At 37.5% G+C, this 16,747-nt stretch overlaps 1 protein-coding gene across 1 annotated transcript in view; it reads right to left on the reverse strand.

Annotated features, from left to right (window-relative positions):
* LOC126249529 (Down syndrome cell adhesion molecule-like protein Dscam2) overlaps positions 1–16,747 on the reverse strand; it is a 68,324-nt gene that overhangs the window by 20,545 nt on the left and 31,032 nt on the right. The window contains exons 2-3 of the mRNA XM_049951191.1: positions 15,951–16,244; positions 2,259–2,435 (exon numbers count right to left, since the gene is read on the reverse strand). Coding sequence (XP_049807148.1) covers positions 2,259–2,435; positions 15,951–16,244 — 471 coding nt within the window. The remainder of the gene's footprint in view (positions 1–2,258; positions 2,436–15,950; positions 16,245–16,747) is intronic.

Consider the following 16,747-nt stretch of genomic DNA (forward strand, 5'->3'; position numbering starts at 1 on the left):
GCACACTAAGTCTCAGTCAGTGCAACAAGCACATACATGCCAATTCCATGACACTAAGTGCTTCCACTGTGGAAAACATGTACTCATACAGGTAGTTTTCTTGCAAAGAAATGAAGTGCAAAAACACTCACTGTATTCAGTCAATACAGTTTCTTCAAAGCCTTGTTGTGATTCTCCAGTAGCCCAGTCAGATTCTAGTGAACCACAGAAAAATTCAAATGCTTCTTCCATTCAAAATCACCACAAACTTTTTGTCCAATTGCAAATTGCCAAACACAAAATTCGCTTGCAATTGTACACTGGTGCTACAGTTATTTCCTCAATAAAAAGGCATATAAACTGCTAGGCAAGCCACAATTATGTCAGTCTCAGTCTATGTTGTTTGCCAACAATGAAAATGACATTCTGGTATTAGGTGTGTGCAGCCTCCCCACTACTTTTCACAATGTCACAAAAACAGTTTCATTTATAGTTTTGTGTTCATGTGACTGTGAATATACTTTTGGAATGGATTCTTTTGACTTGTTTGGCTTTAAAGTACAAGACATGTTTCATTTGTTAACTTGTTTGTGACTGCCACTCCAGTAACTGAACTTTGCGAGAAATTTAATGGCTTATTTCAAGATGCTTTGGGCAGGGCTAACAATTCTGAGGCCCATATCCATATGAAAGATAATGCTCAGCCTTGCTTTGTTCCCACTCACCATGTTCTCCACACCATTTGGAACCAAGTTGCTCAAGAACTATCAGCTTGGCATGAAAGTGGAGCGGTTGCATCCATTGCAGCCAGCCAATGAGCATCACCATTAGTCATCATAAGGAAGCCATCAGGAAAACTACAGACTTTAAGTCAACAGTGAACCCACAAACTGTGAGTGACTCCTTTCCTTTGCCATGTCCTGAAGAATTAATGGACAAAATGGGTGCTGGTCACTCTTATTCAAAGACTGATCTGCAAGATGCTTACCTGTGCAGTCACCTCTTGATGAACAGTCCTAGTGCATTCTTGCTATCAGCACCCATCAAGAGTTATTCAAATTTTTGCATTCGCCATTTTGCAGTACTTCCACACCTGCTATCTTTCAATAATACTTTTAACAGTTAACAGCCCAGATACTAGTTTGTACAAATTACTTAGGCAATATTGTTGTTTCTATATGTACTCCTGATAAGCAGTTACATGGAAATCCCAGCAACAACACAAATAATGTAGCAGGCATTAGATCGTTAAATGAGATTAAGAATACAAAATTACTTTAAAAATAAAAATTAGAAGAAAATAATGATTACAAGAGAGAATTGCTAGCCAGTTGTTATCTTCAGAAGGCAAAATGCTTAGTGTTAGTGACAAACACATGTAACAGTCAAAGTGACAACACTGTCGAAGAATGAGAAATACCTACTTCTGATGGGTGGGCCCTTCACAACCTAGGATCTCAGTGACTTGTGTTTCATTTGTAGCCTTCCCAATCTACATTTACATAGATAACCTGCAAGCCACTGTATGGTGTGTGGCAGAGGGTACCCTGTACGTATGCCTCTCTCCTCCTCGATGGAGGTACTAATAGTTCCGAAAGCTATGATAATGTCATCACTTTTAGATGTTTAAGTTTCCACCAGCAGTACATAACCTTTTAGTGCATGAAGGTAACCAACAGCCAGCGAATCTGTCTTATAATTTATTAGATTTATCAAAGAATTTTTCCTTTCATATCATTAAGATGAAAATAATGTCTGATATGATGAACACAATAGGATTGTATTCTGTGCAGAAACATGAATAAAGACAACAGCATTTCAGATTTCATCTATTTAAACACATGAAAGACAAGATGTAACTATAAATATGTAAGTTTCTTTTTATTTATAAGATAAGAATATAAGAATCCATGTAAAAATTTTGCATCAATATAAATATTTTCAATTTACACATACAATACTTGTAATTTTTGCTTTTTAAAATTTAACTTGATGAATTATTTTACACTCATATTCCAACATTTAGAACATTTTTCTTGTAAAAAGTTGTTCTGCAATCAATGATTTGTAGGTCCACATAATGCTTGATTTTATAATTAAGAAAAGACTGTTTTATGTTAATAAGCTGTCTTTGTTCCATAAATAGAAGGAATATAATATCATAAATGTACACAGGGGTAGAGTCAAAATACCAATCATTCTGAAGTGCTGTTGACATGGTTAGTTTCATCTCAGGTATTATTAATTGACACTTATATGTAGCTGTTTGATAACAATACCTCCAAATGGACTTGATGAGAACATCTCTTGATTTTTCCTGAGATACATGAAAAGACCAGTGGCAGCTGCTATAAGAACAATAACTGCTGATGCTGTTGGTCCTATTATCAAAAGATCACTATAAAATGTTTTGTCCCCAGATACTGAATGCTCTGCTGTATCGGGTGAAATTGTGGCTGAAAGTAAATTTGACAAGAATTAATAAAATATATAAACTGGATCTGTAAAAATACCTTATTTCTGGATACTCTGCACAAGTTAGAAACATGGCTAAACTAAAACTGTGTAAACAGAAATATTAGCTCTAATACAGAAGTAGCCATTAATGTTAACCTGCCATCATAATGATTCATTTCCACTGTTTCAGTCAGTGATTTCCTAATACACCATTTGAAACTCTTAACAATCCCTGTTTCTTTCGGTTTATCAATCTCCTTAATTTCTTGCCTTTCTACAATTTTTCACAAAATGGTTCAAATGGCTCTAAGCACTATGGGACTTAACATCTGAGGTAATCAGACCCCTAGACTTAGAACTACTTAAACCTAACTAATCTAAGGACATCACACACAACCATGCCCGAGGCAGGATTCGAACCCACAACCATAACAGCAATGTGGTTCCAGACTGAAGCACCTAGAACCGCTCAGCCACAGCGGCCGGACTACAATTTTTCAGTTTTAACCAGCAAATCATAAGTAAAGTCAGAATCTACATCTGCCCCTGGATATATTTTGCAGTTTAAAATTTGGTTTTGAAATCTCTCTCTCTCTCTCTCTCTCTCTTACCATTACATAATCTCTCTGAAAACTTCTGATGTCTACATTACTCTTCTGCATATATATTTATTCACTCATAATTCTTAATCCAAGTGATAGCAATGATTAAATTATTCTCTGTACAAAATTCAACCATATGGCTTTTTGTTCATTCCTTTCCCCTAGTTCTTGCATTCCTACAATTTTTTCTCTCTCTCCCTTTTCTTACTATCAAATTACAGTCCCCATCACAATAAAATTGTCTTCTCCATTCATACATTCATTTATTTTGTGACACATTGTGTTCAGCAAAACCCATCCTGAAAGAGAGCCTTCAGAAATGTGGAACAATCCAGATTATACATAAATAGGCAGAAACAATCACTGCAGGCTATTTCTAATTGGTATACCATACTAACACCAACATATGTGTCTTCCTTAACTATGTGAATAATTTCTTTATCTCATCACTGAATGCAATTGACGAAAAGAGAAAATACAAAAATGTAACAAGCTAAGCAGTCAAAAGGCAATAAGGACATGTAGAAAATGAGACTGACAGGAAATGCAAAATGACAAAGCAGGAATGGCTAGAGGAAAAATGCAATGTTGCAGAGCCATGAATAACTGTGGAAAAGATATATGCCATATATATGAGGTTCATTCAAATGAAACCTGGTCAGTGTATCTACCTTTGCCATACACGTAATGTGGCACCACATAAATGCAGGTATGGTGGTGCCATCTATTGGTACAGAGACTGATGTGTGCCCACCATTTGATGTTGCTTGGCGCCAGTGTGGTTTCACACCAACGAGAAGGTGGTCACACAAGTTACAGTCCGCTACCGAATATGCAGGCAAATAAGCAGGAACAATGAGGAGTGATCCGATTTTTGGCGGCGGAGGGAGTTGGAGGCCATGAAATGTATTGACGGATGAAGGCTGTGTATGGTGAGTACAGTCTGAGTCATTCAACTGTAGTGGCATGGCACAAATGATTCCTTGAGGGGTGCGAGTCACTGGAAGACATGACGATGCTCATCCTGGACGGGCTCATCATGTCACCACACCGGAAATGGTTGCAGAAGTGAATGATTTAGTGTTGGACAACTGCAGAATCACCATGGACCTCTAAAACAAGCTATTCACAGATATTGATTCACAATGGACGATGAAGTGTGTGACTGGGTCCAGGCCTGGATCCGACAACATCCTACTAGCTTATTCAAGGATGGAATTGACTGGCTAGTGTCGCAATGGGATAAATGTGCCAACAGTTTTGGTGACTCTTTTTGAGTATGTGTGCTGTGTATAACTACATTTTTAAGTTAATAAAATTGTTAACATTTCTTTACACTAGTGACCGGGTTTAATTTGAATGCCCCTTACAGTAAAATAACGTAGTCCTATGTAGAAAACAGAAGTGTCTGTAAGAATATCATCAGCTCAGATGGCAAGTTAGTACTGAGTAAGGATGAGGAATCTAGAGGTGGAAAGAATATACAGAGGGTAAATGAACTGTAACACAATATTGGAAGGGAAGAGGAATTTGATTAAGATGAGAAGGGGGACACAGTAATGCTGCAGGAAGAATTTGGTAGAGCTCTGAAGGACTAAAGTTAAAACAGGGCCCCTGGACTAGATAACATACCCTCAAAATTATTGAGAGCCCACCTTGGCAAAATTACTTCACTTGGCATACAAGATGGAAAACTTAAATAATAAATTAAAATATACTTAGTTTCACGGTAAATGACAACAGCCAAACAGTTGCAGGATAAAGATTTGTTGAAATCCTTGACCATGGTTTCGGTATATCTACGTATTCCTTCATCAGAATCAAAAATACACCTGAACAGGAAGACACCTTCATCAGCAAAAAACTTAGCAACATAACTGAGATAGAAAAAAACAAGCACTTATAGCTTTAAGTAACCATGAAAATTACCAAAGTATTACAAGCACAAAAACTTTTAGTCACTTACTAAAATCACATCCTGCAATGGAGATGCATAAAACAACCATGCAAAAGGTATCATCAGTAGTTAAAATTAAAATACCACCTTCATTTGTACAGCATAATTATGAAGAGATGATCAATGCGAACATGGCATGCTATCAATGTAAATTGTTACCTGGATTAATAAAGAAATCAATCAATCAGTCAATCAATCAGTACTTAGCCTGTGAAGAGGGTGTGGAAACACTAGGGCAGACAGTTTCACCAAGATAGGGCACTTGTGGTCTGTGTGAGACATTCGCATACATTAAAACCCGGGATACATACACATGCACATAAAATTTTTAAAGGTTGTGTTAATTCAAACCCTCTGTTTTAATAAATAAAACATATCATAACCAATTAAAACACCTATGTACAATAAAAAATATGAACACCAATTTGCTATGTCCTAATGTCAGGCAGGTGAAGCTTGCACTAAGGAACATATCCAACGAGAGAGGGTACTAGTGTCATGTGCGAGAATCTCATGTAAATTAAAGACTAGGATACATACTAGCAAAAACAAACAAAATGTTGTAGTAAATTGAAACCATTGGTTGTGATGAATAAAAACCTAACAGATTATTTAAACCACACATACACATGGAAAACTGTGAACAACAATCATCAAAAATACATCAAATCCCAACAAGACAGGAAAGGAGCATTTCACCAGCATCAACAGACTAGAAAACTAGCTTCTAGTCAGCAAGACTATATTACTTTAGAGCAAGAAGGGGTTTGAAACAATCCAGAAAATTTTTGTTTCCAAGCTGCACCTGTTTGTTAAGAATAAATCCATCTTTTTGACATAGATGTTTGAAAATTTTTAATTCCTCGAACAAGTCCAGGTTTAACCCTTACTCACTTCATGAAGCAATTCTACAGGGTAGTCCAAAAATCCGGAAACACCCTGATAAAATCCAAATGGAGTAGGAAACAAGGAAACAGAGTCCCTACACACGAGGAACGGGAAGGGGGAAACTTTATAGGCTATGCCACCAACATGGCGGCCATCTTGAAAGCCGCCATCTTGGATTCAACTCCAAAATTTCAAATGGGAATGTGGTCATGTGACATATCAAACAGATAGAGAATTTCACCAGAAAAACAATGCCATTGTTATTTTACACATAGCTTTATTCATTCTTGGGTTATAGCCAATTACTTGCGGCAGCAGTGGGATGCTCGGCAGTGTAAGTATTACGTACTGAGAAGTCCTAAAATGGAGTCTGAAACGGTGCAAAGTGACTATCCCATGCCTGATATGTTACAAATGTTTAACTGTTAGGTATCATTTACTCATGCTAACGTTTTAATCATTGTTTCCTTATTTACAGTTTACAAAATGTCCTTAACACATGAAGAATGCATTGAAATCATCTTGATATCAGGAGAAAGAAGCACACGGGTCATTGCTGAGGATTTCAACAGTCATCACCCAACCAGACAGCCCATCACTTACAGCGCAGTTGCCAAGTTTTTGGCCAAATTCCGAGCAACAGGTTCTGTCACAGATAAGCCTAAGGCTGGAAGACCAAAATCTGCCACCGATGAAGCAACAACAATGAGCGTGTTGGCATCATTTAGCAAGAGCCCGCAATGGAGTACTCGTCGCCTGTCACAAGAATGTGGGGTTAGCCGTACCTCCATACTGCGAATTTTATCGCAGCACAAATGACACCCGTACAATAGTCAGCTGCTCCAACACCTGGGCGAGGATGACACAGACCGTCAGGTACAGTACGCAGAATAGGTGACACAGCAGCTGCAGATAAACCCACGTTTCCCCTATCAGGTGCTGTTCAGTGATGAAGCCAATTTCTTTATCAATGGCAAAGTGAACAAGAAGAATCACAGATACTGGTCCGACAGAAATCCACACTGGATTGATGCTTGCAAAACTGTCAACTCACAAAAAGTGATGGTCTGGTGTGGTGTGTGGGGTACCAAAGTCGTTGGACCTTTTTTTTATTCATGGTACGTTAACAGCCAACGGTTATCTGAGGTTATTGATGAAGAAGTGTTTCCCTCATTGTTAACAGAGGACAGGACATTTCCGGAATTCTTCCAGCATGATGGAGCCCCACCACATTATGGGCACAATTAGCGAGCATACCTGGATGTGCAGTTCCCTGAAAAGTGGATTGGTCATAGGGGTGCTGTGGAGTGGCCACAACGTTCACCAGATTTGACTCCTTTGGATTTTTATCTTTGGGGCCATGTCAAAGCACTGGTTTATTCTGTGAAAATATGGGATTTACATCATCTAAAGCAGTGCATTGTTGATGTGTATGGTCAAATTCAGCCAGATGTGTTGGTCAAAGTGCATCAGGACTGGGTTCGGAGGATAGTATTAACAATCCAACATAATGGACAACATATCGAGCCATTTCTATGACTGTTGGTGGTCTCTTGGGACTGTGTAACATCGGCGTAATGTCTCTTCAGCACATAACACACATGCTGCCGAGCGTCCCACCGCTGCCACATGTAACTGGCTATAACCCGAGAATGAATAAAGCTATGTTTAAAATAACAATGGCATTGTTTTTCTGGTGAAATTCTCCATCTGTTTGATATGTCACATGACCACATTCCCATTTGAAATTTTGGACATGAATCCAAGATGGCGGCTTTCAAGATGCCCGCCATGTTGGTGGCATAGCCTATAAAGTTTCCCCCTTTCCGTTCCTCACGTGTAGGGACTCTGTTTCCTTGTTTCCTACTCCATTTGGACTTTATCAGGGTGTTTTCAAACTTTTGGACCACCCTGTACATCATCCAATTTATGTGGTGTATGCTGTAAGAGCATTAGATGTCCTGCAAATGTGAAATTGTACATGTTTTCCCCATTTTTACCTAGCATGTGTTTTTTATATCTTACTTTAATGGTTCCACCTGTCTGTTTAACATAATAGTTGGGGCAGTCATTACAAGTAATTTCGTAAACTCCAGATTTACTGCCAAGTTCTTCCCGTGCCCCAGTAGTATGAAGCACTCTTTGTTTTAAGCTACTGTTTATGGAAAAGGCAACTCTATAACCATATTGCTTCTGTAGAAGTCTCCTTAACTTGTATGATACGTTCCCCAAAAATGGAATAGAAATAAAGTTATTACCCTCACTCTTTATTGCCCTGTTATCTCCTAAGGGTGAACATTTTACAGCTGTTTTTTTTCCTAACAATGTGGTCAATTAACATAGGGCCTTATCCATTGTTAATTGCTATGGATTTTACTAAATATATTTCTTTTTGTAAACAATCCTGTTCTAAAGGTGTGTTCATGGCATGATGGACTGCAGAGTGAACAAAGGCAATTTTGTGTGTGTAGATGACAAGAATCTGCTGGGATAATATTATCAGAAAAAGTATTTTTACAAAAATTGTCTTATTTCAATCTGCAGTCCATCATGCTGTGAACAGACTTTTAGAACAGGACTGTTTAGAAAAAGAAATATCTGAAGTAAAATGCATAGCTATTAACAATGGATATGAGCCTATGTTAATTGACCAAATTGTTAGGGAAAAAAAACAGCTGTAAAATGTTCACCATTAGGAGATAACGGGGTGATAAAGAGTTAGTGTAATAACTTTATTTGTGAGTTTCATTTTTGGAACACAACCTACGACCAGCTTAGAGACAGAAGTGATGACACTTTCTGCAGGACCTGGCCATCATTTTGCAGGACAGTGCTCAAGCACATACAGTGCAAGCTGTTACTGATTTGTTTGACTGACGGGGCTGCTGAGTGCTTCACCATCTACTGCTCTCCCCTGACTTAAGCCCTCGTAAGTTCAACTCAATTTCTAAACTGAAGGAAACACTTCACGGCATTTGATTCAGAACTGCTACAGATTCGTTGGGCAATGGATCGCGCCACTCAAACTGTCAACACAACTGGCACTGCTACGAGTATCCTACAACTTCCACATCGCTAGCAATGGGTTATACACAATGCTGGTGACTACTTTGAAGGTCAGTAAAACTTTGAAACATGTATCTATTTTGTACAAGCTATTAAAGTTCCAACCCTCATATTATTCCAAAGCATATCTTCAATTATTACTACACCACGCCTTGTCTGGAGCTTCCTGTGGGCCTGGAAGGCTGAAATTCCACAAGAGATTCTTGAGCAGAGAACTCATTGAGCCCCCAAATGACTATTCTCCACTACAGAGGATACCAACTGGTGAGAACTTGAGATGGAAGATTAAGAGGAGCCTCAATCATATCAGGACGGGTGTAGCACCAGTGAAGGCAAACCTGAGCAAGTGGGGCCTAACAAATGAACATGATGACAGATGTGATTGTGGTGAATATCTGGATATGGATTTGTTGTAACTGTTCCAGTTGATGAATTAAGGAAGAGAAGTGAAGAAGCATTGGCCACAGTTCCTATTTTGGGTTGAAAAATTTTGATCTCTGGACATAAAAAATTAAAATAATGTAAGTCAATAACTGGAAATTTTCATGGTAGTTAACACCATGTATTACAAATGGATTTATTAAATTGATTGTTGCAAATAACAGTGCATGTAATATGCAGGAGAGTAACTGATCAATCAATTTGGAGAACAGCACATTGAATGTAAGAGCTATTTTGAGCTTGATGTATTTAAAGATTTCAAATACATTAAGTATTTACAAGTCTACAGGTTTAGGCATTATAATTTGTGATGGCAGCTACTGTGCTGCGCTATCACCTCCTGTCATCAACCACACTGGCAATTTCTTTCTGCTTCATTATAAAACAGCATGCCAATTTCTGTTGTACAGACATAACAAGTACAACTTTCTGTCCCACCCTCGATGTTTATAGGTCTAAAACACCTGTACAACTCTCCATTTGACTAAGGATGAAATGGTGACTGTGTAAAAATACTGAATATCACTATCTTTATAGAACTGTTTGAACAGTGGTGATGAGAACTGAGCACCAATGTCTGCAAAAATAGTTTGAGGTAGACCTTCAATGTCCAAAATTTTTGTCAGTGCCTGGATAGTGGTCTCTGGTGCAGTAAATGCATTTTTACAACATAAGGGACAGATGGACATCACATACACCACCAATAATTATGTGGAATAGATCCGTAAATTCACTGTGGAACGTGTACCATGGTTTCATGGTGTAGGCCAGGTTTCCAAAATATTATTAAGAGTTACTACTTGATTTTTTGCATATTATCTTCAGCCAAGGGCCGCTCTTTTGATGTCTCTATCTACACTGATACACCAAAACATTATGACTCCTGTTTAATACCACATTTGTCCACCTTTGGAATGTAATAGAGCTGCAATTCTGTGTGGCATGGATTCAAAAAGACCTTGGTATGTTTCCAGAACTATGTGTCACCAGATGTCTGCACATGAGACATGTAATCCCTGTAAATTATGAGCCATTTGTTCGTAGGCTTGAAGCTGGCACCCAATAGCATCCAAGATGTGTGCCATTGGGTTTCGATCAGGTGAATTTTCTGGCCGAGACGTCACTGTGAGTTCACTATGATGCTCCTCAAACCACTGTAGCACAATTTCACCTTGTGACATGGACAGCTATTCTGCTGGAAGAAGCAACTGTCATCATGGAGGACATCAAATATGAAGGGACACAGGTGGTCTACAATAATGTTCATGTGGTTCACAATTGCCATGGTGACTTTGATTACTATGACAGGCTCCATTTAAGCCCAGTTGAATGTCTCCCAAGATATAATACTGTCACTATCAGCTTTCATCTGCTGTATGATGCATGCTTCAAGTAACTGTTCATCTCAATGATGGCATACTGGACAAGACAAAACCTGATTCATCAAACCAGGCAATACCTTTCCATTGATTCAGCAGCCAGTCACAATGATCTTGTGTCTACTTCAAACATAACTGACTATGTCATTGGGACAGCAACCTGTTGGAAAGACTCCATGCTAGGACGAATCGACTACCATATCAGTGGCCTGTCAGACATATTTTCCACTAACTATGATGTTAGAAAAGCTGCTGCTTTAATTTTATATATACAATCCAATTTAGACAGGGTGCTTTACTTCTGTAGTTGTTTGAAGGAGGGCGAGAGGGATGAAAAATTTCCACATCATTCGTAACTGAGAATTATTATTTCCTGAAAAACAACTGAAGTTATTTCAGTGTCTTAGGCACACTCAATTTGTCAAAGCATACTAAATACTGATGGGTCATATGCGTAACTTCTTGCTTAGAATAAGCCCCAGATTTCCAACACCTTGTATTGGAAAAGCTTACACTGAAGGTTGCATTCCTGCAGTTTGTGGAACAGTGTATGGAGATTAACAAGATATTCCTATGCCATAGACCTAGTGGCATACATGACACACTAGGGGGCAGACGAAATAAGCTGTTTGACTTTGAAATTACCACAGAGGCATAAATTCCTCATTGGTTTCTTTGATGACAAGTGGGATGACTCATTGGTTGATGAGACTAGTCCAGTGGCTCATTCTTCAAGACAGACTGCCTTGGATTTCGAGGCCTCCTTAAATGCACATGGACTTTTTATTACCACAAAGGGCTTTAGTATTATTTGTGCCTCATAATTTGTTGCACAACCCAAACCTAGAGGAGAAGGGAGGGTAAATTCTTGGCAAACAAACTGGATTGAACCAGTGAAGTAGGTTTATGTACACTCAAACACATTACACAGTAACAGACAGCATGTGCACACTCACTGGCAAGAACAGTAACAAGCAGATCAGTAAAAATAGTGTTAACATCCAAGAAAGAAGAACCCTCAGAGTTTCATGCATCCATACGGGACATCAGAGTTACTTATCAAATTGCGGAAAGGGATTCCTTATTCTTAAATATGGATCTTTGTACCTGTCTGCAAATCAACGCCTCTTCTATTAGTGAATAGCAATCTGTCCTTTCTGAATTGTTATAATTATACAATGAAAATACTACTAGAAATATTTAAGTTATCCTCAGAAGTAGAGCATTCACACAACAAACTTCCACCACACGAGCATGGCTCTGGGTACTACAGTCAGTCCTTGGCACCTGGAGCCATGTACATGAGATATTGTTGTGTAAATGTGTGAGAATTCAACTTCTGAGGAAGGACTTCATCTGAAAGCTTAAATGTTTCTAGTATTATTTTCAGTGTGCCTATCTGTGACTCAATATCTCCCCTGCATGGTGAGTAGCAATCTATACTTTCCATATTGTTGTTATTTCACCTAGAACTTTACATTCTTTGATATTTAAGAAAATAATATCCACATGGAATATATTGTCATTTTTTGCTGTAATTAGCTATTCATTGTACTAAATTTTTATTGTGAGGCACAAATAATGATACAAAGAGGTCGTTAAGGAACCTCTGACATTCAGTTGTCTACTTTTTATACAATGTTCTACATTTTTCTATAACAAATTCTGTGTCACCTTTAGCTATATTTACCACTCATTGTGATTTTTCAGGAAGTTAAATAATGTAACATGAGTTAGCATTTGTATCAAGACACCTGAGATCCTTTTCAGATCTATAGTGCAGATTTTTTATGAGACCATTGCATCCCATTTATAGGGGAGGCTGCATACACACAAGTAGTTGACTTAATGACATAATATTTTAGATTCCCTAGCAGAATTGTCTCCACAAAAATCAAAACCTTGAAAAGTTTGTGGAAAAGCCAATAAGACAATATAGTTTTCTATATTCCAAAAACAATTGATACAAATGTTTGACTCACATCACCTTTCCATATACATTGCTGAAGACAAAAAAAGATGCTCATGAGCATTGCCACAGCTACAGACTTAAGTGTAGGAAATAAGCAACATTAGGTATACTTGATCAATACTGACAGAAAGTCAATATCAATAATTCTGAAAACTATGGCTTTCCAGTTAATTGTGCATGATGTTATTAATTCATTCTTATATTGCTTGTGGACTTTTAAAATATGTTACATTTAAAATAGGTTATTTTGGTGGCTTATATTTGATATTTTGGATGCCCACTATAGTAGCACAGAGTAGTGCTGCCAAGCATTATAGTCACCAAGCTGTAGGAAATGGATGCACAGACTATGACTTGTCTGCCATTGATATGATGATGGCTTGCCTCTCACCTTTCAGTTCTTGTAATTTTGTTTGCTTTTTTATACTCTTCTTCCTTCTCCTGCCAGAAAGTACGAGTGTAGGCCCTTGTAGGAACTTAGTTCTTTTGAGCCACACTATTAAAGGAAAAATATTGTGCTGTGCTGTGTTGTCCTGTGCTGTGCTGTGAAAACATGTGGGTTCATTTTCTTTCTCTCATTCAGTTTTACTTATGAATGCAGGGCATTTAAATTATTAGACCAACTGTTTCTGCAAATATTTTCTCCTTACATATCATTCTATGCAAAAATTGTATACACAAGAATGTGCTGTTTTGTTTTCATCCTCACAGTCAGCTTTAATAGAAATCACGAAAGTTGTATTTATGGATTATCAGCTCATGATTAGTATACTGTTATGGTATATGAATCATCCATCTAGAGTGAAACTGTGCGAAATACTATCATTGAAACTACAGTCAGTTTTAACAGGAAACCTGTACATTTTCATTTAAAAAGTATACAGTCTCTCTCTGTCTGGATGTTTATTAGAGTATTGTTTAAAAATTTGAAGTAAATTAGTCAAAAACTTGCTGAAATTTTTGCTAACAAAGTTTTCCCATTGTATATTACTAGCTTAGTACCCACTGCTTCACTTCTGTAGATTGTATGGTCTGCACAGTGTTTTTTTTTTTTTCTTCATTCATATTTCTATGTTGTTCACAAATTGCAGCTACTTCTAAGTTTTCTCAGTAATTAAGGCCATACAAGCATGGTCTATCCTGAATATATTTCTGACCAAAAAGTGATTCTTTTGGCTGGAGTCCAAGGTTTTTGTTAAGCATGCCTTTTGCATTCTTGTGGTGATACTTACATAGAAACACTTACCTGTTGACACATATTTCTTTGTATCTAACTGAGAATTGCAATACCAATTTTCAGAGATTTAGCTTTAAATTCTTTTTTTAATGTAAAGAAATATTTTCTTAAAAACTTTAATCCCCTATCCCACTTCCATAGGGGTTAACTTTCCAAAAACACTGAAACACGATTTTTTTTTCTAACCAAGAAGTCAAATACCTATTTTCACAGATGTTGCTTTAAAATGTTTTAGTAGTTATTTAATAACGATTTATTTTTAAAAAAATTCTGTGGTATCACCTCCAGACACCACACTTGCTAGATGGTAGCCTTTAAATTGGCATCGGTCCGTTAGTATACGTTGGACCCGCATGTCGCCACTATCAGTGATTGCAAACCGAGCGCCGCCACACGGCAGGTCTAGAGGGAGACTCCCTAGCACTCGCCCCAGTTGTACGGCCGACTTTGCTAGCGATGGTTCACTATCTACATACGCTTTCATTTGCAGAGACGACAGTTTAGCATAGCCTTCAGCTACGTCATTTGCTACGACCTAGAAAGGCGCCATATTTTTCAAGAATGTATTCTGAACTAATAATATTGTGAATCATGTACCGTCAAGAGCGACATTCATCATTTATGGATTAAAGTTAAGTATCAAAGTAATTACGTCCACTTTCTGAATTCTAATTCCTTGTCATGTTCCAGACCTCATGTCAGTATAGTCCTTCCCTCCTCACGCTAGCCTGCGTGAGCTAAAACGCGTGCATTTCAGCCTCCTCTAGTAACAGGGTGTTGGCTCTTCTGCCAACAAAACAAATTTACTTGCTCTTACCTCATTAATGATTGATTTTCCAAAAATGCTTAAACACATGTTATTTCTGACTGAGAAAGCAAACACCAATTTTTGTAGTTTTAGCTTCAAATTTGCCTTAGTAGCAACACATTTTCCAAAAAACCTTTCATCTCCTACTTCACCCCTTTAGAGACGGAATTTCAAAAAACCCTTTGTAAACAATGCTTACATTATAAGATCAACTTCTCCAAATTTCATGTTTCTGTTCTTAGTGTTTTGAATTGGATGATAATGAGTCAGTGGATCAGTCAGGCCCTATTTCACTCCCTAAAGGATTAATTTTCAAAAACCCTGAAATATGTATTTTTTTTATTTATAACACCAGTTTTCATAAAAGTAGCTTTAAAATACTTCAGTTGTTCTTTAATAATGATTTATTTTAAAAAATGAAATAAAACGTTCACCAACTGTTTCACCCCCATACAGGTAAAAGCTCCCAAAATGAACATGCATTTCCTTATTTCTGACCAAGAAACCAAATACCAGTTTTTGTAGGTCTTGCTTCAAAATTGCCTTAATAGTAACATATTTTCATCCCCTACTCACCTCCTTTTGGAAGGAAGTTCAAAAAATCTCTTCTTAAATGATGCCTACAGTATAAGATTAACACCCTCTCCAAATTTCACGTTTGTTTCCTTAGTGGTTTGGGCTGGGCGATGATGAGTGAGTCAGTCAGACAGGACATTGCCTTTTACATCCAAACATTTATTAAAGTACCACATAAAAATCTGAAGTAAACTGGTCAATTTCTTTATGTTCAGCATGAACAGTCCAGTGGGAAAGAACTTCAGATTAAGTAAAATTGATTTTGGCTATTAAAGATGGAATTTCCATCTTGGAAAACTTTGCATTCAATATCTATATTTTCATGCTATGTTCACATATGACACGTGTGTGTATTTTCTCCTGCAGCTTTGGTCTTGACTGCTAAATTTTATGACTCTCACGCAAAATTTGTGACAAGTGGATGTAGCAGTAGCATAATGTAAATTTAGTCTTTGTTTTTCAACAAATAATGCATGTTTTAATGCTGCTGATTACATCTAAATACACACTGCTGCCACATCCATTTATAATTTATGTGATCACTTACTATATAGCTAACATGTATGCAAGAGCTTAATGTCTACATACCTCCTCCATATGTAAGTGTTACGAAGTTGTATTCCTCTGCAGTTGATCCAGCACTATTATGAGCTGTAATGCGTAATGTATACCAGGTTTCTGGATCCAGATCCAGTACTAAGAATTCTGCTTTTTCTACTTTGATATTATTCGAAACAAGTGTCCATGCTATTGCTTTCTTTTGTTTATACTCTACAACAAGTGATGTTATTGGACATCCACCATCATTCCAAGAAGTCAAGTTCAAAGATATCGAGGTAGAGTTCACTTTTATCAAGTCTGCACTGCTTGGAGCCACTGGAGCTGAAATTTATTTATTCATTTACTAATCCAGAGATCATCTGATAATGATACAGGATTTATCAACAAAAAACAATGAAAATATATAGTTGAAACACACAATTACATTGAATATACAGGCTGAGTCACTACCTATTGCCACCTAGAATAACTCCGAAAGTATGATAGTATCTGAAAAGTTTGTGGGACAAATGTTACATGAGACAACGGGGAGGGGGGGGCATAATATGACATTGGGTTTTTGTTGCTGTGTGGAGTCGTGTCAGAGATATGAAGGTCAACTTTGTTTTTTTAAATGCCATGCTATAGATTGGTACTTATTTTCTATTAGCAGCTATTGAAACGAGTCCAATGATGTGTAACAGTAAAGTCTTTGGAGGTCAGCAAAGGCCAAGAAGGCGCCATGAACGTCCATTTACAGAAGGTGTTCAAAGTGATGACCATTGGTATCAATGCAGTGCTGCAATTTTCTTATCATGGATTGAGAGGCATTTCTTATCACTTTG

Source organism: Schistocerca nitens, chromosome 3 (assembly GCF_023898315.1).
Source record: "Schistocerca nitens isolate TAMUIC-IGC-003100 chromosome 3, iqSchNite1.1, whole genome shotgun sequence".
Lineage (NCBI taxonomy): Eukaryota > Metazoa > Arthropoda > Insecta > Orthoptera > Acrididae > Schistocerca > Schistocerca nitens.